We start from the raw sequence: 24643 nt of genomic DNA, 5'->3' as shown, positions 1-24643 counted from the left end.
GAAAGTGTGGAGAACTTGGTGCTCCTCTGAGAGTTTTCAATGCTCAGTAACATCCTGTCAGGTCTTCTCAGACCTAACCCTAAGGCTGCTTCCTAGCTGTCTTATTTTCCTATTTATTCCTTCTCTATCTCCAATGGGGATCTTGTGGATTTCAGTTTTGATCTTGTTTTGACTTGCTTCTTTTTTTTTTTTTTTTTTTTTTTGTTCTTATTTAAGGTTTTGTTTTTCTTGTTCACATCAAATGTCACTGATAGATTATGCCAACAACAGGCATATTCATCTAATTGTGATTTTTTAAAGAATGACTCTGCTTAATAAGCTTTTTACGTAAACATCTTTATCATAAAGACTAAGAAATTTCAAAAAGCACATTTAAGAGAACAAGAAGTTCCCAAAACAAAATAGGGCAATACAATTTACATTCATTGCAATTGGAAGGGAAAAGTATGAAGAAAACAAAGTCTTGTCAAGATTTCTTTACATATGATAACACCATAGACTGTTTTTATTTGCAGAGAACATGTAAAGAATTGTTATTAAATTATTGATCTAAAAATCAATATTTCTTAATATAATAATTTTAGTCATGCATAGGGAATTAATGACTGTTATTGCTTGATATTATATACATGGTACACTGGTATAAAAGAAAATATCAGAGATTAAATACAAAACATACTACTACTATTTTATATTTCTGAATTGCAACAACCACAAGCTTAGCTAGCCTACTTTATTGGTGACTTGGTCTGGAGAAGTGAGCCACCAGTACCTTCAAACCTTACTCTTCATCTCTTCATTTATGTCTTTCAAGTGCCAATGGAATAGATTTTCTATCATGTTAGTGATTGTCACTCAATTTAACATAAGAGCTTTTGAAAAAAATGAGTGATAAAAATGATTTAATTTTTGAGAAACGTAGGGACAAAGCAGAGTTATTTCAAACTTCGTTATCCACCCATGATTTTTTGTCCTTAATCAAGGCCTCCATCGACAGATATTATCATTATCAGAATTTTCCCTTTTCTTCTGTCTTATGATACTTTTATAAGCACATACTGCATTCCTGTTTTTATTACTTCCCACTGAATTACAGTTGGTCATTGTTCCCCAAGTCTATGTGCTTTCTTTTCATTAAGAATATTAGTATTTTACAGTATAAGAATGTCTTTTATTTTATTTGGTCATTATATTTTCATTTTATTTTATTTTCTTAGTTTGTCTTTGACTTTGCAACGTTTTCTTTACTCCCTCTATTACAGCTCAGTGACCTTAATACCATTGTTAAGGTTGAGATTACACTTCTATTCTAAACTCACTTTCACAAGCTTACGACTTTCCCTAGATATTCTTTTTCAGGCTGATTTTTTTTATATGCGTATGCTTTGTTAGAAGTGGATTTTTGTTTGAAGCTTCATAAGCATCATCTATTTGTTTTGAGTTATCCAACATGAAAAGACAGCAGTTCTGCAGCAATCAAGACAGTTTTCAGATGCTATTTTTTTGGACTCTGATAATTGAAAATCAGCTTTGTTTCAGCACTTCAAAATCAGCTTTGATTGTGGAATGGTGGCTTTTCTAGCTCTTTGAAAAGGTTTGGAAATAATAAAGTTTTGCATGTGACTTCATTATTGAATAACTCTGAAATAGTAGTGATAAGGGAAGTTGAACAGAGAATAACCTCTCTACTTAATAATTGTAAAGGATGTTTATTTTCTGTATTACATTTAATTAGATTTTATAAATAAATCCAATTATTTATCTTTAAATCTTTTTAATGCTATTTCCCCCTTACTCTTTAAGGAATGTATGCGTTACGGAGTGCCCAGTCAGCCTGGGTTCAATACAGTATCTGGAAATAGTGCAATAGGTGTACTGAAAATAAATATTTCCCTTGTAGTGGTGAAAAGACAAATATTACCTTTGCTTTATTCCACAGGGATACTGTTGTAATTACAAAAAGTTGTCTGAAGGAGCTTTCGCTTAAAGGTCCAGTATGAAATCCTGCATAGCTGTAATCCCAAGAAGAGCAATGCAAAGCTGTGGACAACTTCTTGTCTGCCTTCAAAGAGAAGATCTTGTGATGTGCAGTGTTAATGCCTAATATCCCTAGAGTTTCTATGGCCTCTCTCTATGATATGCTTGTACCATGTATTTTGTGGACTTTTTTTTTTCTTTTTTTTTTTTCATCACAAAGGGTCTCATAGTCTCAGTAAGAAATCATTTTATGCCCTCTACCTGAAAAATGCTGTTCTATTAAAAGAATGAGCCAAGAGCCTGGCTGACCAACAGAGAACTTACATATTTCAGAAATTAAAGGCAAGGCTGAGAAAGAAATTCCTTGGACATTTCTTTGATCAACTAATGGAGAAAAAAAAATAATAATGAAATGTTTATTAAAAAAAAGTGTCATTACTTGTGAATCCAAAATTGACACGTTTTCCTGTGTTCCTATGTTTGTACTTACATAGAACAGACTTAAATCCCAAATCTCAATTTTGCATTTTCACTCTGACATTCAATGAAATGAAGACAAGTTCCACAAAAGCTGTAAAAAGCAATGCTTTTTTGGGGAAAATAAACTGCTCACTTCACCAGCCTTTGGATTTACCTTTGAGTTGTCCTATTGGGCAGAATTACATCAAAGACATAAGGACATTTTTCTTTTTAGCATTAAGAATTTTGATTTTTTTTTTTTTTTTTAAAAAAAGCTAAGCTAAGTCAGTCAAGAGGTTCATTCCAATCTAAGATCTTATTGTTTGGCTCCTATCTTTTTATTCCATCATTTCTCATTGATTAAGCAGCTCTTGCATTTTACAATAATGCAGTAATACAATGCCTCAGGAAGCCTTCATATGAAAGGCAATAAATAAGCTTACTTTGATTCATATTTATTTTCCATTTCATTTATAAGGAATTTTCTGCATTCAGTCTGTGCTTCTGCTTCCTGTTCAAATTCAGAAAGTTTTTAGAAGATTGCTTAAATGAGCCTCTCATACAATGAGGATCCTGCCTTTAGAGGCTGCCACTTGCTAGTAGCAGTCTTTACTGATTGCATCATTGTTCCCACTCCAGTGACTCAGTGATTTTTTTTTTTTTTTCATACCAAATCTTCCATTAATCCCTAGTTCTCCTAATTTACAAATTTATTCATATACACCTTATCTATTACAAAAGTGTAGTCAGTATGTAAACTGTGTAAGCAGGAAAGCTCAGCTGCCTGTTGTGGTTTGGGCTAGCCTGTCATAACTAGGATTTTTTATCCATTAGTGGAAGGAAATACAGGCTGCTTTAAGATGGTAAATACTTGACAGATACTTTTCTGTCATGTAAAAAGTGTTTCTCTCTGTCATAAAAGGGAGAATATTCTTAGTCTGGGTGTAAGTGGAATATGAAGTCAGAAGACAAAGCTCAGTTTCCCACATGGGCAGAATTTAAAGGATATTTCTATAATAAGAGTTTATTTCTCCTTCTATCCTAATGCTCTTTTCTGTGCATTTCCTGATGGGCAACATGACAAAACACTGTCCCCAGCCTGTCACAAATATTTCTAGTCACTCTTTTGAATAGGGCAGGAATAATGAGAGAAAAAGTAGTTCTATATCCTCTCCAGTCACACACCTCCATTGTATTTAAGGCATGACAGAACTGTGAGTTCATCTCATATAATCTCTTGAGCATGATAAGCCATTAATTATCACTCAGATACTGCTACATGGGGCCCAATTATTTTAATTAAACAAGAGCACTTCAGTTCTCAAGAGACTGAAATCACAGTCCACTAGACAATGCACTTTTTTTGGAGCTGTTTTTCCAAGTCTAGGTGCTGAAATCAATTTACAAAAAAATGTGGATATTTTAACCTGTACACATTTTCACATTTCATCTATTTTAAGATGTATTTTTTTTTCTTTCCATGGATGAAGAAATTTGAAGGCCACTTCAGCTCTGGAATCTTAATATTGAGTGAGGGACTAAGTTGAGTGTTTGGCATCTCTAAGCTCCTAGCTGAAGTTCCTAGCATCTTTACAGGTGACTGTTTGATCTAACAGTTTATGAGGACTACAACTTAGCTGATAAATCATAAAAGCAACTTCCAATGTGATTTAAATCTGACTCATATTTTATCTCAGCCCTCAATATAAAATGAAGCTCACATACTTGGAGTTTTAATTAATTCCTATTTCAGGCATATTGGTAAAACAGGAACCATACCTCTTTTGCAAAACATTGGTCTGCAAATCCCAGTCTGAGCTGGTTTAGATCCATTTGGACCAGTTTTTACCCCTCTAGTCCTAGGTCCATGTGTCCAGTTTTGACTTATCATTACCAGCAATAATTTGATTTTATCCTGCTTTTTTTTTTTTCTAATACAATCTCCCTGACTCAGATGCCATGCTATTCTGCTGTATGTGTTCTCATGCTAGAATACAAAGGCCAGCAGTATCCATCCCCTTATGAGGTAACTACCTCATGTCTACCTTCTTGCTTCTTCTTCCTCAGACCCCACATGACAGATTTTAAATGGTAAAGTATTAGGCGAGTCACAGAATAATAAATCAAGCCGGCACACTGAAGACACTACACAGTCAATAAAAAATATGCAATGTCCATGTACAATAGCCATTTTCCAGATGCTTGCATGATGCAGAAATCAGGGAAAAGAAATACCCTACATACATTAATGTATTCAGAATTTGATCACCTAGTATGGCACATCCTATAATATTCTAGACATCTAGCAGACTAAGTTGATGATGTTTCAATTCTAGGTCAGTTAAATCTGAAGAAAGTCATCTGTTGTTTCCTAACACTGTTTCACCAGCTGGTTCTCCATGATTTGGGAGCTAAAGAAAAAAACGCTTATTCTTCTACCTATTGAATCAAGCACAAGTAATTGATTTGTTCTCTTTATAAAAAGTATTTGTTTTGCTTTTGCTAGTCCTATGAACCAATGTGATCTATGTTACTAATATTGAAAGCATTCCCCAGATTGTTTTATCCACTCAGTGTTGACAGTTGAGCTTCATATCATTCATGAGATCAATGAATTGCAGCACTGCAAGAAATACACCCATTTCCTTTTTTAATTGTACAATGTTCCAAGGCAAAGGTTTTATTAAAACATCTTAAAAAGTTGCATGTCTTTACACTTTATTTTAAACCACATAAAACATTACCAGAAAAAAAAAATAAAAAAAAATTTGTTGGTCTGAAAAAGCCTGTCATATTTCTGCAATGAAACAACTTGCTTAGCTACTGAAGCATAATGTGTCAACAAGATGGAATTCCACTTTCTAAACGCTAGAGCACCCACTCAATAGAAGAAAGCAATACATGATTACTGGTTAGAGCTCATGGTGCAATGCTAGCAACTCAGCATTTAGCAATAATAGAAAATGTCTGTCTCATTTTCATTCCCCTTGAAAAAGCACCCTATATGATCTTATGAAACACTCTGCTGTGAGTTACTTTGTTAATCTCAGCAATATCTTCAGCTATTACCTTATACATGGTAATACATTTCTAGTGAATTTTCTTAAAAGCAAAAAATTAATGACATATGGAAACAGGACAGATACCTGAAATGTAATAATAAAGAGTAAACCTGCAATTTTACTGCAGGTATTAGATAGCAGCTATCTCCTATTTCCATTTTAGCATTTCACAAATGTCTTGTGGTCTTTTCTTTTATGAATTATTCCTCTGTTTTTCAAAACCTCCGAGCCTCTTATTCCTGCTCCTGCATTCACTGCCATTCCCATCTTAAAACGGACAAGAATTCTGATTGCTTTGCACACAGCCCTTCTTCACCCATGACCTTTTATTCATCTGATTAAATAATAAAATTACATATAATGTAATAAAAATTACAAAACAAAACAAATATCTTCAAAGTTTGTCTTGAATTACCACTACTCATTTTTACTATCTTTAAATCTTGAGGTATCTTAAAAGGTGTCTATTTTCTCTTTACATACATTCAAAACTTTCCTGGTGCTGCTAATGAAGAAGCAAAGGCACATGTCTTGAATCAAACACTTCTATCTGTTTACAGATAGTCTTTTAGGTTAGTGAGACTTTTAAACATTTTGAATATTTTAAGAAGGTGTGTCCTGATCATGACAATATATTGCATTAGAGTTAAACTTTACAACAGACTTACAATTTGCAGATAGGGAAACAACTTTTCACTTATAGATTGAGGAACTTTTACAAACTATGCTTTCATATATATGACATAACTTTGAAAAAACATTTCCAAACTAGTTCACATCCCAGAAAAAGTTTAAGCACTCTCACATATTTCTACAATCAAGAAACAAACAACTAAGATAAAAAGCACTGTCTCAGAGAGATAAAAGGACATCAAAACTAACAAAATCCTCATTTGGATTATCAAAACTAAATGAATGAGAATTTTTTTCTAGGAATTTTTATAATTCTGATTTCTCTCCTCAAAACAAAATATTTTCTCCCACTTAGGGTTTGCCTACATGTTTAGTATTATGCTTAATACAGTTATCACTGAAGGTGAAGAATGCACGCTACCAAATGCAAACAGGAGAAAATGAACTGTAATAAAGAGCTTTGCAAAAAACAGGAATGTGTACTGCACTTCCAATGTAACTATTTTAGAGTGTCTTCTATTTTATTAAGTTTTCTGAAAAGACAATCATTAATTCCACAAATACGCTGCAATTGCTTTTGACATATGCTTCCTCAGCTATGAAAGAAGAATACAAGATGAAATCAATGGGAAAAAAATGCTGGGAAGAGTGAAATTGCCTTAGGGATTTTGTCCTATGCAATACAATGGTCTAGGAATTCTGTATAATAAGGAAGATGTGGTATCTATATCTATCAATTTTTTCAGGGAGCTCTTGCAGTCTACAGCTTTAAAATTCCACTTGTCCACCTGTTGAAATTCAAAGTTCCACCTGACGGAATACATCATTTGTGAAATCTTGATATGCTTCAATTGCACTAACCTTACACATCTAGTGTAAGTAATATAGTATTATGATGTAAGAGGTGAAATAACCCTACTTTTTTGCTGTCTTTGCAAGGCTACAAAACTTCACCATTGTACATGTAATCCACTAAGGCTGAGTGCTCATCTGTAGATTGGAGTTTCAGCTCAGGGTAGCCAAATGAAGGGCCACAAAAAATCAGTGATGACAGCTTGTTCCTAAAAACAAAATTCTATCCTAGACCTTAGCATAGTTTAGAGTGTTCTCAGGACTCTCATGAACTATATCACCTGTCCATAATATCAAGAGTCAGGTCTCCTACCAAAGGATTATTAGACCACAGAGGCTCTCTAGAACTACATTTGTCTTCTTGCTTATATAGTCTAAGCTAGGAATGAATGAAGTCAAAGGGGAAAGACTGACAGAGACTCTATCTTCACTGTCTCAGATCCCTCATTACAAGGGAATCTCTTCTTGGATCAGTTGACTGATATTACATGCTGTGAAATGTTTATACCAATGCAAAGCAAGGGCGAGATACAATCACATGTTATTCAGTTATCATTCCACTAAACGATATTAGCAGTGAAAGTTTCCCAGGACAGATGAGCTGTATGTGTACACTCCAAAGCATACTTTTTAATAAGTGAATATTATAAGCCTCCTTGAAGCTCCACTCTAACCTATTTTTAACTCCAAACTTTTCTTTGTAGGAAATAATATCACAGTATAAAATAAAACAAGGTCAAAATGTTTTATTCATAGAGCTTTTGTATGCCTTGATTATTGCAGCTTTTCCTGTACCCAGGACAGCTGGTACAATATGTACTGTCTTCTACATTTTGTTGCTATTTTCTTGTATTAAATATGTCAAACTTTTATATCTGAGCAATAAAAGTTAGTAACATAGGTCTGATGCATAGTAATGTGGGTAGAACAACTGTGTACAAAGGTAATATCTTGGTAAACCAATTAATATGGTTATGACTAATGATAAAAACATAGAAAAAAAATGAAAAGGCAAGAGTGAGGTCAGTCAGTGGTACCACAACATGGATTTGACTGAAGACTGTTTACAATCATTAAAAATATTTCTGTATTTTACCTTCCAAGTCAAAATAAATCTTGTTCTATTTCTTTGCCTGAAAGCCTGAATAGTGCTTGACTGTAAAGGGTACATATAGGGATGCTTAAATTTAAAGCTTTTTCCTCACCTTTTTGGTACAGTTCTATCTGGGGATTTTCCAGGCTGTTTCTGTGCCCCCCATATTGATGTTTCCAAACTTCCTGAGAAAAAGCAAAATTCACCATCTATAATTTTCATAAATGCACTTTTAGTAAATTAAGAGTACTCTCTTAATGTGTCTTGGAGACACATTTATTTTTTCCATGGACATTGGTAGCAGTGATTTTGAATAAAGGGGTTCTGATTCCTCATTTCACACAGCACAGAAAAACTGAGGAAGGCAGAAGGTCTGTAGCCTAGTCTAGCTCAGTCACTTGTTGATTTTTTTTGTTCTTTTATAGAGCTGTTAACAGTCCTTGCCTGTTTGGGACTGCTTCATGCAGCTTCCTCTCTGAATAATTAAAAAGTTGTCTTACCTCAGTCCTTGTTGACCAACTTACTCTCTGGTTTCTTCTCCCTCTACTTCTCTAAAATTGTTTCTGAAAGCCCCTGAAAGTTCTGAAAGCATTTACTGTCTCAACTTTCTCTTGAAAAGCTATCTTTTCTCCCCCCTTTGATCCATCTCATCAGTTAATCAAAAACCTCATCTATTTGACAGTTGTTAGATACCCTTATGCTGCAATTCAGACCTGAGTGATGTTTGTTCTGTGCAGTAGACCAATACTTCTTTATGAGGGCTTTCAGGTGAATAACTGGCCATAGATGTTTAATTTATCTTCTTCTGTGAGTCATCACCTCTTTGAATGTTACCTGAAGATAGAAATTCAAAAAAAACCTGAAGATAGAAACCCAAAAAGAGACTCTACTTATCTAAGTGTAGTTTAAAAGACGACATAGACATTCATATAAGTTCTCCAAATTCACATCATCTTCCTTATTTATTTGCTTAGATGATTCAACGGGAACTTGTCTCTAACCTAAGCAACATAGGTAAATATTGGAAGGCATCTTTTGCTGCCTTTATTTGGATGGACAACAGGGATGTTCTTCATCTTGGACCTTTCTTTGAGCTTGTAAAGCATTGCATAGACTTGTGAGGGAACCCAGAGCTCTGAAGTGTCTGACCCTGGATTTCTCCTACAACAATTCGGTAAAGACCGGAAAGAAAAAGCAAAGCAAAACAAAACAAACAAACAACAACAACAAAACAAACGAACAAACAAAACCTCATCACTTTCTGAATAGAAAACACTCAAAGTGACTATGGAAGATGGAGTGGAAATAGACAGCTTCCTAATTGTCTTGTCCTTGCAGGCCTATCTTCACATTCAATCAGCTTCTTTCTTACCAGCAACTGACTTGGCTATTGCCCTGTGATGCCATGGTAGTCCCTTTCTCTCCCTTGCTCATGTCCATGTGCCACAGTCCCCACCTCTGGGCTGATACCTTCCAGTATTTCAGTGACTTTCTCACCCTGAGCAGGCTCAGAAGCCCCTGAGGGAAGGAGCAATCTCCGCCACCTTTCTCATAAAGTAAAAGTAGTCACTTGCAATACTAAGAACAATTTCTGTCCTATTAGATACCATAAAGATACATTAGACTTCTTTTTCACCTTTTTATTCCATAGCTGAAAAAAATACCTTATCTGTGTAGCCAAATTCTGACTGGAGAGAACAGACACACATTAGTTTCATGAGGCAGGGACATAAGACATGCAGTGCAAGGACCCTCATCATAGGAATTTTTCTGACATGAATCTTACTCAAAGTTATCATTTGTTAGGGGGCAAAGAAAGATACAAGGACACACCTTTTTCACCCCATTCCCTTACAGATTTTGAGGAATGGCCTTGTTATTATCAACATTTGGCTTACAGACCAGCCTCTTGCTTCCCATTTCGCCCTCAGAGCATTTTATCCTGTAATGTTCAAGGCAGTACATAATCCAAGACAAAGGGTGAGGTTAAACTCCAGGCTGTAGATCTGGTCACCAGCAAGCACAGCACAGATTTCCACAGACAGAAACAGAACATTTTGCTAAGCCAGGCGATACATCAATCCTTTATGCTAAGTGAAATTTATTTAAAGAGCATTTGCAGATTCCAAATGATGATGAATGAAGCTGCAAAATACAGTTTGATTCTCATCACTTCAAAGCAGAAAGCACAGTAAAAAATATTTGTGATTTTATCATTTTTAAACAATCCATAATGGTTAATCTGGAAGCATTTCTTTTTGTTTATTGAGTCTTGTTTCTTATTCCTTTCCCACCTACTGCTTTATTTTATTGCCCTATGTCTTCTCAGTGAGTCCAGGGAGCTCTCTGTTCTACATGTACCACTGCATGGTCAGACAGGAAGTTTTACCAAGGTCGACAGATGCTAACCTACTCATAGAAGACAAGTTACTGCTACTTCCTAGTTCGGCAAACAATTATTCTTTCGTGATATCAGTTTGGGGAACATCAAAACTGCAATAAAAAGTGCATTTTCCACAATAAAGACAACAGGAAGAGCATGATAATATTTCATAAATACAGATATTTTCTCTTGTCTTATAGCCTACATAGAATTGGGTAATAACAAGCATAGAAACAGTCACTTAGTACAAACGTCAGTTAGTCACTCTGACCTAACATTTAGTACACTCTTTCATATATAGATTTCTCTCTGCATATTTCTATTTTCCCTGCAGTGTGATTTTTGTAAGGTACCTGTTATTTCTACCGCTAAAAAATCACCGATCCATATGATTTGACCTCTTAGCAAAAACATTTTCAAGTGTCATCAGCTTTTATTTTCCAGAAATCCACCATTAATTGCACATCCTTCCTGTTTGAAAGCAATTTTTATGAGAAAAAAAAAGTCTATATTTCTTTTCATCATATATCCCAAAATACATAAGCAATTCTCTTGCAGTATCACTGACTGGTCGTTTTCTCTATCTCCTTTTTCTCTTCTTATATATGAAGAAGGGTGCCTTTAATATAATAACTAATGGTTTGCTCAAGATCCTGTTCATTTTTGCTGAGTGCTAGGAGAAAAAAGTCAAAGTGCGTTGGGATTGTCATTTGCACAATTTAATTTCTTAGTCTAACTACTCAGCAGCTTCTTAAACCAATTAAAGCAAATAATTCTGGAATGGACACAGTCTGCACGATGAAGTAGTCTTTCCTAAGCCATAGTACTATATTTCAATAGTTTATTGAGCTACAGCATCCCACTCTAGTATGAAGGGCAATTCAGAGTCACTGATGGAAAAGGAAAAAGCATTTTTTTCCCATTTTTTCTAACATCCTAAAATATATATATATATTTTTTCCCACAGAACTAGTAGAAAAATGTATGGTCTTACCCCGCAGCCTAGTCCATTTCCTGTCTCACATACAATTTTCCTCACTCCTGGTTCAGGCAGTAAACCCGCTCCACAGCCGGGAGTTGGACACAGCACACCGCCCATCTGCAGAACGCACTCCTCTGCACCATAGCGCTGGTAGCGGTTGTACTGCAACACAACAGACAGGTGTTAAACTTCTGACAGCACGCAAAAAAAACCCCAAACCCACAAACTTGGACCTTGAATCTATCCCATATAATAGAATCAGCTGTCATAATGTCACACACCCTAAGTCCAGCAATTTGTCAAATATCTCAAACTTTGCAATTCGCTAAATAGGGTGTCATTCCACTCCAGCTCACATCATATGCATCATTTTTTAATTCATAGTTATCCTTTAAGCCACCATAAAATTGTGTGATACTAAAATTAAGAAAATAGTAGATTTTTCCTGTGAATAATGTCAAAAGCTCTTATACTGATATACAGAAATTAATGTAAAAATCATAAATAGAGTTCAGCAACAGATATGCATAAATGCTGTATACACATTGAAAAGAAAACCACAAAAACACACAATATAATGTCTTTGAGCTAAAGAGTTGTAAAAATAGGTCAGACAACTTCTATTTCAAAATAAATTTGATTAAACTTATTGGTAAAGTGATCGTCTTGACATCCATTTATTTTAATGTAAGTTGTGTTTTTTTTTTTTTTTTTTTTTTTTCCCAGGGTCTACCAGGAAACCTTCTTAGATTTGCAGTTTTCATCTAGTCCTATATTGATAGCCTAAAAAGCCATGGAAATGTCTCAATTTTAATGATGGAGATACTGACATACAGGAGTATTGAATAACATGCCAGCATATCCTCAGTGACAAAAACGCCCGCTCTAAAATGACTGATGGCATTGCAATAACTTTCCCTGTTCTAACTTACCCTGCTTTCAAACTGAAATAAGCTGAACTGGTACAAATCATGCTGCATACATGTAAATCACATCCACTGTAGGGCTCTGCACTGGTGCAGTTCCACACTAGTGGCTATATAACCACTGCTAAGCAGGCTTCAGATTCTACTATAAATCTGGCCTAGTGTAGGGTGAAATAAATAAAAGCATTTGGTTCAAACAGCCCCAAGAAAACAGGAAAATCAAAAAGGGCAAAGAAGAAGGGAGCAGCATGAATTTTGTCTGAGAGCAGAATGAATTTATGGTGCTAAAGGAACAAAACAAACTATGTTACAGCACACACAGCAGCATTCAGTACTTCATATACTTTTAACTTGCAGTTGCTCATGAAAATCATGAAAATCCACTTGTTACCTTTTTTTAGGATAACATATAAAAAAACCTTCTCCATCCTGCACCCCTCTCCAAAGAAATCCCCAAAGAAAATTGAAGTAATAGAATCAAATAGCAATAGAACCAATAGTAACAGAACCAAAACCACATACACAAAACATATAAAAAAGGATTTTAAATTATGAGACAAGGACTCCACGGCATATTTTACGTGTGCATTTAAGAAGATTTTTCTGCAAATGTTGAAAATATATCTTGTTACACCATTTTAAACAATAGTCTATGACTTAAAACCCTACAGTACATAGATGTGGAAGTGCTGCATCCCAGAAAAAAAAAAAATGTTTATCAAACTGAAAGTATTCATGTCTGTCTTTTAAAAAAAAAAACCAAAAACAACTCCAAACAAACTTCCTCTCAAAAGAAAAGCAAAATCCAAGGGGAGAGAAAGCCTTCAAAACATCATTCAGTATATGAATGTCTGTCAGAAACTGTGAATTAAAGATCTCAAAACATGCAGATACCAGTATTTTGAGAAGTGTATGAGACATCTCTGCAAAGTCTCCTTGAACGTGAGGGCTCAACAGGTCAGCTGGTAGTCTTTTATATTATTAATATGTTCAAACCTGGAGTAATGGAATAAATATTTACTGTTGGAGTCTATCAATTTTCAGCAACGTTTGGGATCCTTGCACTAAGTATATGCTGAGTGCTCCAAGACATGTCACTGGCCTTGAAGAGAAATATAGAATCACAGAATGGTTTGGGTTGGAAGGGACCTTACACACCATCCAGTTCTAAGCGCCTTGCCATGGGCAGGGACATCTCCCATTACATCAGTTTGCTAAAAGCCCCATCCAGCCTGGCCTTGAACACTTCCAGGGATGGGGCATCCACAGCTGCTCTAGGCAGCCTGTTTGAGTGCCTCACCATCTCCTAAGTAAAGAATTTCATCCTTATATCTAATGTAAATCTACACTCTTTTCGTCTAAAGCCATTACTTCTTGTCTTGTCACTACACTCCCTAACAGAGTCCCTCTCCAGCTTTCCTGTAGGCGCCCTTTAGGTATTGTAAGGGCACAATAAGGTTTCTCCTCTTCTCCATGCTGAAGATATGGTTGGCACTGAAAGTATCCACTGAAAGCATTTGTTGACTTAATTCTTCTTCAGGGCACAGGCAGGACCTGAAGGTGAGGATGGCAATCATTCTGTTAAGAAGCAGCCTTCCATTGTGCTGGATGTTTGCAAGCACTTTCTCCTTAAGGAGGCAAATGCCAGTGACACTCTGGCTGTGATTCTGTCAGCATTCCCATTACAAATTATCAGCTGAAAAAAAAGAATATGCTTTCTAGTCTCTAATCTAAAATAGAGGACATGGATAGATTCCTTTGGACACCTTTCCTTTTCTTTTGATACACAAAAAATGGATGATAGGTAAGAATCAATCTCAATTTTTTTCTCAAGTTTTAGGAAGGAAATGGCCCTTACTGGCAACATGGACAAAGCAGTTGAATTCTGCCCGAAAATTGTGATGTTTTACTGGTTCAGCTCAGGGCTAATCTCAACTAATTCCAGCACTATCAACAGTGATATTTACAATATAATTGTCAAACAAATGGATCAATTTGAAGAAATGAAAAATAATTTAAGTGAATTTGCACATCCTGATATCTAGTTACCAGCTGATTTCCAACCTTCAAAGCCCAAATATGTTCATAAGATGTCATTTTCCTTTTTCCTTGTGCATGTACAATACCTCAGTTAAAATTCAGCAGTCAACTAGAACAGGTAATAGCAAAATGTATACACATTTTGTCATACATAACTTGGTGATTTATACACTGTATTCTGTAATCTGAAACTAAATGCTCTTTACATTAATGTGCATTTATAAACGGTTTGTAAATGACCAAAACACTTACTTATGAATTATTAATTAACTACTTTCATATAGTGTCAGATTATACCTATTAGAGGCATTTTCATATAACACAGCTATACATATCACATGGTACTGATGCAATCAACATGCTTAAAACAAGTCAATCTGCAAAAGCACTTAAACGTCTTTGGAGTCCATGATGTACTCTCAATCATGTCTGGATAAGGTGCTTAAGGATAATCTACCACCACTGGTTTACTTTGCATCTTACTCTTAACCAGAGATTGAAAGTAGGATTCACTTAATTTAGTTTCAGTTTCTGCAGTGATGATGCCTATGGTTGCACAGGTTGTTTAGACTCATTTAACAGAGACAAAAATAGGATGCAGTTCATCTTTTCTCTTTTGGATGCATGCCACAGTATTAGAACTGATCCCTAGAGTGCATTGTTGTATTAACTCTAAAGAGAGCTCAGACTGTTTTCTAGATGTTGATGCCTGATGTTAGGTGACCACCACAACAGGTACTTCAGTACCAATAATTCTGATCCTAAGCCACTGGGCCAAACTATTTTTAAAATCAAAGATTAGGTACGTAAGTAGGTTAGACTGCAAATCACTTCACATAATTTTCTCTTTTCAAAAATTAAACATCTAACCTAAACAACTCACATAGGCTCCAAATACATTGATTGTGAAGAGACAGTTATCCCAAGAATGGAATTTATCCTGACTTAAATGTAAAATCTAAGGTAAGTGGGTTGAATTACCTGTGGAAATGCTATAGTTGAAGCTGAGACAGCTAACTTACGCTAGATATATTATACTTAAAGAGCTGTCATTGGAAGATTAACCTAACTCTTCTGTACATTCCAAATGTTTCACGTTACATGTTACTCAATTGTTAGCAATGTGCCCCCTAGTTAGAGATGCACTCATCAGGTGTAAAAGGGTTTTACATATTACAAGTAGGAAAAATATCCCTAATTACTTTTAGGAAAAAAACTCTTAAAAATGTAATATATGGGAAATTTGACTGAACTGGCATTTGTGATACCCAATTTCAATTCCTGGCAGCCACACAGCCTTCCTGTGGTTTTCACATAAGTCACTTAATCTATGCTTCTCATCAGTTCCCCATTTGTAAAGAGGGAAAATGATACTTGCTGATTTCACTGTAGTGTTGAGAGGTAAAAGCCATTAATAGTCATGAGGACATCAAATACTATGGTAATGAGAGGCATAGAATTACACAGAAATCACCAGCCATCTACTGCTGCTAGAAATCAGCTTTTGAGCAAAGCATGCAAGACATTTATATGCTACTGTAATAAAGGTCTCAGAAATACAGGTAGGTAAATAGTTGCCGGATTCAATATAGAACCATATATTTCAATACTTATTTGGAAAAAAAAATCTTTAAAAATATGATTTACTCCAAATTGCTAGTGCTAAGACAGCTAGATGTATACAAACAAGATAGTCTTAAAACTTTTTTTTTTTTTTTTTTTTTCCCCTATGTTAACAGCATCTTGTCATGAACTTTCCCCTCAGTTTGTGGACTGACCCAGTTAACCCAAATCTATACTTTTAATGTAATAAAATGTTGAGTAGAAAAAAATCCCCTTCTCCACTTTTGGTATTTCAACCACATCATGAAGTTCTTTCATGCAAGCTTTGCTCATAAAGAGTTGTCAAAGCCTTTAGAAATGATTTTTATAAATGATTATAAATTATAGTATGACACAGACATGGAAGCTGAATAGCTGTAACCATTTACTCCCTGCTCCCCCCTTTCCAGATTGGGATGGCATCCCTTGAGTGTTAGAATAGTACCAGGTTTTCAAACTGGAAATTCAATCATTTGATGTTGTAAATCAGGGGTAATATAATTGAAATCACTGGGCTGACAAAGGAATGAGACAGGTTTAACTATAGATTGCTGTATTTTAAGCTTCATTGAGATGCAGATATTAAGACAAACCTGAAATGCACCTGGATGAATAAAGCCCTTGTGAAATACACTTTGTGAACACAATGCTTCCTTGCCATATTATTTAATTTGCAAATTATGCTTTAATGTGATGTGATATTTTAATTTTGTGTTTATACTTTGGGCACAGATTTTCTTTTTCTTTTTTTTTTTTTTTTTTTTTTTTTCCAAATCTAAAAGCATCTGCTCAGTAGTAGCCTCACAGGGAATTCTGGACAAAAGTTAAACAGGTAAAGCCAAAATTTCTAATCTCTAATCTCTAAACAGTAATTTGATTACTTGTTTCTTTTAACTGTGTGTAACGGTCTCAGAGGAAAGAAAATCTACTTTCTGGAGTCAGATTGTTTTTACTGCTTATATAAATCAAATAACCATCTGTGTGTTTCAAAATTAGATTGTGGAGGCTATTAGTCCATAATGTAGACTAAGCACTTTATTTATATGTATTATACATATACAAAAATAAAATTAAATTAGTTACATAATGTAATTAGGCAACTTAATGTACAAAACCCTTAGCATACATTGGACTTATAAAAGTACAAAAAAAAAAAAAAAAAAAAAAAAGCATCATGTTGATGACTTAAAATACAGTTAAAAAGAGATGGACTGATGTGGTTGTACAACCATTACATGGTTCATTGGACCACTCTTAGTTTATTTTTCTTGAGTTTCTGGGTTCCATTTCTGGCCAGGGAGGGGATGTGAAGAACAAGTTCAGAGCATCAGCTCCTTGTTCCCTCAGAAGCACTGAGCACCACAGAGAAGTCCAGAAAGTGAACCATCTTCCACAGGGCTGGAATTTGCCTGACTTTGGACAGTCATAGAAAGGTGGGTAAAGCAGTCTGAAGAAAACACCTCAGATAAAAAAAAAACATGACTGGACCAATGCAACACAATTTATGGACAAAATGAAACTAGAACAGAGAGGAGGAAAGAAACGAAAGACTGCAGTTTTCAGAATGATATGGAAGGTGAGAAGTATGAAGAATAAAATACCGAGAAGAGAGGACACTGGAGAAGGCTGTATAGGTAATAAGACTGAATATATGAGAGGCAATATGATGCAGTGAGGAAAGTTAACTAAGCACAGCGTATGGTTTGACACCATATTAAAAATCGATTGTAAATTTATTATCTTCCAGCAGGTATTCGTGGGATCAGTCTGAATAAACTGAATGTTGGAGATTAACATTCACTTTCTTCTGACCCTTGTGGAGCTTGAATCCACATTCCTTTGTCCCCTACAGATGACAACCATCAAGTCTTGTAACAGATAATGTTGTAAATAGTGCAACTGAGATTCACTGAAGTAGACACTGGCTCCAAAGAATTCCACTTCTCAGGCCACAAGAGTAAACATATGCACAGTCCATGAAAGTAGATCAAGGTCACCCAAGGGGTATATGAAGCCTCACAGAATACTTCCAACTGTAGGGGTTGGAAGGGACCTTGAAAGATCATCAGGTCCAACCCCCAACCCGTGTCGCAAGAATGGGAATCTTGCATGATACCACTACACCAGTCTCACCTGCTACATCCATCTGAGACACTGAATATTGGGACTCAGATCTTCTCTCTGAATTTAATAAAAGCTGTGTGGAAAATTCAACTTTTTTATTTTTTTTTATTTTTATTTTTAGAAACACATTTTTAATTAATAGGTTCTATAGATAAGAAAACAACAGAAATTTGGACAAAACGACTTTTTGTCTGTTTTTGACAGGAGAAGCATATCATTTAAATTAGTTTTGGTCACATATACTTTCTCCCTTATTCCTCCTCCATTTTTTTATTTCAGCTATTTGACCAAAAATAAATTACTCTCACTTCTCTATTGCACAGACAACACGAAGAAAAGGGATAAGAAAGTAGAGATGTCCTGTCTATGACAAGAACTCAAAGAGAACGAAGTCCTGGTAACTCAGAAGAGGCAAAGCTGAGGAACTCACATGGATTTTAGTTACCTCTGAAGTTAGAAAAGAAGAGGGCTAGAAGACATGAAAAGCAGATATAGCATGTAAAGAGAAGGGAGTCAAATCACTGGTCATATGAAATTGCAAGACTGCAATGTATTGTTGTGTAGTTCCAGCCATATAAAAAGAAGGTGTAAAGAATGTAAAGAACATCAGAAGCTAAATGCAATACTTCAGTTTTAGGGAGTGATAGGATAGTGATGACAAAACCAAAAAGTGAGCCAATTAGGACAGACAGACATTGAACAGAAAATTTGAAGAAATGGAGAGATGCATCATTCGCATTGAGATGGTAGCTGAAGTTAAGTGGGAAAGCACTGAGCTGTAGGAAAGTCTTCTCACACAGACTTAAGAATAATTACAAAACAGCTTTGCTTTAGTAATTATGAACTGGAGAAATTATTCAGTGATTTTTTTTTTTTTTAACTGTATGTGAATTACTGAGAGGTGTCTGATACTTTCACACATAGCTTCCAAAAATTCTTCACCCACAATTATTTCAGAAACATTTTGTTGACCACATTTGGCATTTTCCAGCATTAAACTCAGCTGATAAATTAGAACTCTCACGTGATGTTACTTTTTCTTGAATGGGTAGATATCACATCAACTAATTCAAGAATGACTTTACACTAATAATCTGTAACACATATTTAAAAAAAGATCCTCCAGCGAATATTGCATGCAAAAAAATCATTAGAACCTTCTCCTAGCCACATACACATATTGCAAATTCGTTACAAAACCCAAATTAACGTTACGCAATTTTGTCCACATTGCATTCTTTTAGTACTAGATTCTCATATCTCCTAAGGTCACAGCAAAAGCTAGTACAATCCCTCACCACGTTTGATAAACATGGGAATGTGCATCTACAGATTTTCAAAACAGTCTATTCCTTTGCCTAAGTTTCGCCCAACTTACAAGGAAATGTGAAAAAAAAAAAAAAAAGAAAAGAAGAGAGAGAGAGAGAGGGGGAAAAAAATTGTCTCCATGCCAGCTTGCTCTGATTCCAGGGATATAAACACCCACAACATTTCTGAAGAAAAAGTGAGCAGTGCTATGAGCTGCTGTAACAGCTGATAGGAGAGATCTGTTAAAATTGATCATTCCCCTGTCAAAATATCAAGAAACTGGCCAATACATTCTGCAAAGTTGTCAGAGCAGATGATATAGCAGAGAAGCATAGCTATACATTACTTTGCAGCTTCTTTTCTTGCCACTAGCATGTCATCTGCTTCATCTGTTCTGTGACCTGTTGGGGGCACTCAGGTATAGCAGCACACTGCTTTTGCAATTGTTTTCCCTTCCAGCTTTCAGATGTAGCTGCAATTTTATTCATGAATCACAATATTCCATTTAAACAATTAAACAAGGGTAGTTTTTTTTATCACTTTGGGGAGAAGAGGGAAGTTTCTAAGAGAGTCATTACAAGACTCCGTAAGAGTTCACTTGCTATGTGGGTATACTGTAGTGCTAAGGTCTGAACTAAAGTGCTCTCTCTGCTGTCTCTGGAACTGGCTTGTTGAATTACCTGCCTTACACTGCATTTGGACAGAGCCCATATTTACGGCATCTTTAACATATTTTTGTTAGCAGCTTGTACGATCACGACTCATAGAATCATTTGTGTTTACTTGCAGCAGCAGCAAGCCTGGCATGGCAAATGGCTACTGCAGAAGACTGTAACTTTCTTATATTGTGCTTTTTTTCAATAGTTCCCCAGTTAATAAATCTTTCATCCCAATCCTTAATGTATCTCAAGGTACCTATGAAGTGAAGCGGTTAGACAGCAGGTTGGACTGCATCCATTATGCTAGGGGGAAATTATGGATTAGGAATAGTGAGACTGAATTGCAAGAAAAAGCGTAACAGAGCTAAGGCCAGGTAGAAGGCTTCAGGTTTTCCCCTTCCTGAGGCTGCATGGCCAGGAAAGTCTCTTTGCCTTATGCAGACTTTCGTGCACTGGTATTGTCTGTTAAAAGGTGTTACAAAACACACCAGTCAAAGCTGCTGTCTGAACATTTACTGCATCTTTTCCACTCATATAATACTGTAGGAAACTAGAAACTGGGAAAAGAATAAAGATCCAAGACATGAAGAAGCCCTTTCATTTTCACCAGCTCCAGAAGTAGCTTACCTTTGGAGACTTTTCTAGGTCATACTCTTTGGCACCTTTTCAAAGTACCAAGTATCAAGTGGGGTAGCAATCTGTTGCTAAACGTATTTGTGTTGCATTTTAAAGCAATTACTTTGGAAGCCAATTTTATGCGGTAAATTAGGTATCCAAAATGTGTATCATGTACCAGTGGGTCTTGTACTCTTCTATTTCATCACATAGAGTATGATTACCTCTTTCCGTAAAGTCTAAACATAATTCCCTCTTTAAAAACTATATTGATGCCACCAATTAAACCTCAAAAGATAGACTTTCTAGCAATAATGAATGTCCTGTACTGCACATACCTGAGGAAATAGGAGACATGGGAAATTTACATGTCCTTGAGACTACTGAGATTTTAGACTATTTGGACAACAGTTTTATTATCATGGAACTTTTAGCAAATATTAGATTAATCAACAACTCTTCACATTTCAAGTTAAATATAAAGCCTTTTTTTCTCAGTTTTCCTTCAGTGCTTACATTTAGATAAAGAAACAGTTTATTTGGATAGACAGATAGGTAGGCAGATAGGTTTGATTGTATAAGCTTCTCAGCACCTTTATCTCTTCATGACATCAATAAAAATTATATATGCTCAATATTTACAAGAAACAAATATGCAGTAAAGACATGGTGGAGATCACTCCTTTGTATTAGAAACAGTTGATTGACTTTAATTTGACTGAAATTTTGTTGGTAAAAGTAAGAGAGTTGAAGAAGCAGACTTCTCTAAGACTGCTTTAACTGGAACTGCTTTAACTGGAACCTATGAGGACCTACACTGACTATGTCCATTTCAGACTAAAAGGTTCCTTCATTCTATTGGACAGATATTTAGCTGACAGAAACTGGCTGCCTTTTGCTGTAAAAGTGATTTTTTAGTTCTGTTTTAGGGGCATGTGGTAGTTCTTTCGGAGTCACATTCATAGGTTTGAGTTTATTTGTTTGTATGATGATCACTTATTACCTTGTGATAGAACAGAGGGAATTTGAAATTTAAAGGGTTTAGACATTGAGGAATAGCGGTGCTGGTGCTGTAGAATGGCAGAAAGAAAAGATGCTGGGAATTTTTTGTTTTTCACTACTGAAAGGTATAATAGGATTTAATGTTTGTAAGTGATTTGTAAACAAATAATGGATGTTTTTCTCAGCAATATACTCCAGTTTAAACAAGAATTAATACAAGAAAGTCATGTAATGTGGATTCTAAAGGAGATCAGAAAAGATTATCACAATAGTCCATTCTGCTTTTATAATCTGGACTTAAATACACAAGCATTTTAAAAATAAATCAAGTTTGGACATGTAGCAGTAATGTGGCCCTATTATTTCTTGACTGTTGGTTGGATTTGAAGAAAATATATGTAGACTAATAATGCTGAAATTTTAATTAGTCTGAATAAAACAGGGTCATAATTAATTATGATTTTTCTTCTAACTAGAATGAATGATAACAGAAAAAGACATTAAATTTTTTTGAAAAGCAAATGCATAACTAAACACATATGAGAAATAATTAGATAGTCATACAAATAAGGACTTTACCCAAAATTCATTAAGATGTATTTTATTATTATTTTTTACCTTGTTTTTGCACCAACTTCTCCCTAACTGTCAAACTGCATGTTAATTTCAAACAAGGGCTACTGTGGTCATCTCTCATGGCAACAAAACTTTTGTGGGGAGAGAATATAATTGCAAAATCGTTTCATGCTTTTGTCTGCTCACGGAATAATTCAAGTGGCATGGTAATGCTCACTAGTTGCATGGTAATGCTCACTAGTTGCAAAGACATTTATTAAGACTGTAATGATAATCATTGTTTCCGAATAACCTGTTAGTGTAGCTAGTTTCAGAGAAAGACAAATTTTTATAGGTCAGATCCATTTTGTAGAACAACTTTCCATCTGCATAGTTTTATGCTCCTAATGCATAGTGGCAAACATTTCTCATCTGTTTAGGTGTAGGCACTACAAAGAGGAGTAATTTCACAACAAAAGTCAGTAAAAATGCAAAAAATATTCAGAATGGCAAAAATATAGTACTTCATAGCAAGGCTTTATTCATCAAACTCCTCCACTTTGTTAAAGACTTCTCTTATTATTGGACAGAAATTAACTCCCTTTTCCTTTAAAGTTCCTTGTGGTTTACATCATCTCACCTTTGAAGATCACATAAATGACTGTATAATTTAATACTTTCTTAATGTAAAGATGTAGGTGAGTGGAATAAAGAAAGAAAGCATTCAGATTACAAAGGCAATCTTCAGTCTGACATTTCCTAATGTCTGAATTCTTGATGGGCACTCAGCTGTTTTAGCCTTCATTTTTATGTCTACCACTTCCTTTTCTAAAAAGAAAACAGGAAAAAACAAACAAACAAACAAACAAGCAAAAAAAAAACCAAACAAACACAGAAAAACAACACAAGATAAACTTCATCAATTAAATTCTGTTGCTCTGCCAGTGGTTATTATCAAAGCTGGGATCTACAAGTCCATTCTTGGACCTCTACCAGAAGAGCTAACAAATTTTGCCTGGTTCAGCCCTCTCACTCCTACTGTCTCTTGGTTTATCTGTTTCTAATTCATCTTCAAATCTCTGCTTTGCTCCCTCTCCTCCTAGCCCATTTATGTTTAATGGCCTTGGGCAGGCCATTAAACACAGATCTTCTTTTATTTACCAGTCCCTTCCAGCAAGTTTCTTTACCTTGTCCTTACAGTTCTTGGTCCCAGCTTCTTGTCAGACTCTTATCCCTACCACTCTGGTTTCTACTTCTACCATATTTGACCAGCCAGTCCAGTCTCCAGGGTTCCAAGCTTCATCTTCCTCTGCCCTCCATTTGTCAGCTGGTTCTCACCAGTCTTGCAGTCCCATCAATCCCAGTCTTAATTTATTTTATTTCTCCTTCCTGAATCCTCAGTCTCATCAGATTCCTGCTTCCAGTCTTTCCTCTGGCCTACCTGGTTTTCTGTCTTTTTTTTCCATTTCTGTCAGACAAATCCTCCCACATTCCCCTGCATGCTGCTTTCTTGTTGAGACGCTGAGCTCCTGAGGACTTATGCATTTGATTTTTTTTAACAACTGAAGTGGGAGACTGGTGGAGGAAAACTGGAAATCTAGAAAATGTACCAGCAGTCCTACATGTAAGAAAAATATGCCTGAAGGATAGTGAAATAGAAAGGTGGAGCAACAGCGTGTACTAGACAATATAATCTGCTCTAACACCTAAGTGATCATACTTCAAATTAACATTTAAGGACTTTCTCCTATCACAGTCTTCACATATCTTTGTGCAAGTCCCTTGGAGCTAGGTTCATTAACAGATGCAAATATTCTGATATACAGCACAAGCACACTAATGCTGACCTTTCAGGTCCTTGGTCCCCAGTACACACAGCAATTCTATGTTAGGCAGCTGGGCTTCATAACCCACACATTAGGGAAGATACTTGAGGCAAGGACAACTTGAATTTCAGAAGCACTGGGTATTTAAAAATTCAACTTGCCTCTCGACATTTAAGGCTATTTTCTCAATATCTCTGTACATCAATTTAATTATTAATAAAATAGTAACTATGACCATCTTGTGAGTGTGGTAAAGCATACCTCACATGCTTCATAAGATCCCTCCATAGAAACAGTTTTGTCAGTGCAAAGCACAGATATCATGATGAATGAGAAACATACTTTTAAAAGAGACTGGAGGCCACAAAAAGAGATGGATATCAAGTAGCTGTAAATATCAGGCCCTTAGTCAGATTGTTTGTCTATCTGCTGCTTTAGAGAGCCTGTTAACTGCTGTAGTCCAAAGCCGAAAAGCTGTGGCAGGTAGCAGATGTACCAATTAATAACCTGTCAAGGCTGATGGATAGAATGAAAAAAAAATATCA

General features: G+C 35.5%; 1 protein-coding gene across 4 annotated transcripts in view; it reads right to left on the bottom strand.

Annotated features, from left to right (window-relative positions):
- The window catches only part of PRKN (parkin RBR E3 ubiquitin protein ligase), a 779628-nt gene that overhangs the window by 112316 nt on the left and 642669 nt on the right, over positions 1-24643 (bottom strand). Inside the window, exons 9-10 of one of the 4 annotated variants that reach the window (XM_084514659.1) lie at positions 11454-11603; positions 10014-10221 (exon numbers count right to left, since the gene is read on the bottom strand). In XM_084514659.1, the coding sequence (XP_084370785.1) occupies positions 10162-10221; positions 11454-11603 (210 nt within the window). In that variant the 3' untranslated portion in view covers positions 10014-10161. Of the gene's footprint in view, positions 1-10013; positions 10222-10258; positions 10931-10993; positions 11133-11453; positions 11604-24643 lie in introns of those variants that run through there. The other 3 variants (XM_084514660.1, XM_084514658.1, XM_084514657.1) reach the window with 3 other exon arrangements.

The sequence above is a fragment of the Aythya ferina genome (genome assembly GCF_964211825.1).
Source record: "Aythya ferina genome assembly, chromosome: 3".
Taxonomy (NCBI): Eukaryota; Metazoa; Chordata; class Aves; order Anseriformes; family Anatidae; genus Aythya; species Aythya ferina.
The sequence above is the reverse complement of the archived record's forward strand: the minus strand, read 5'-3'. Positions and strand labels throughout refer to the sequence as shown.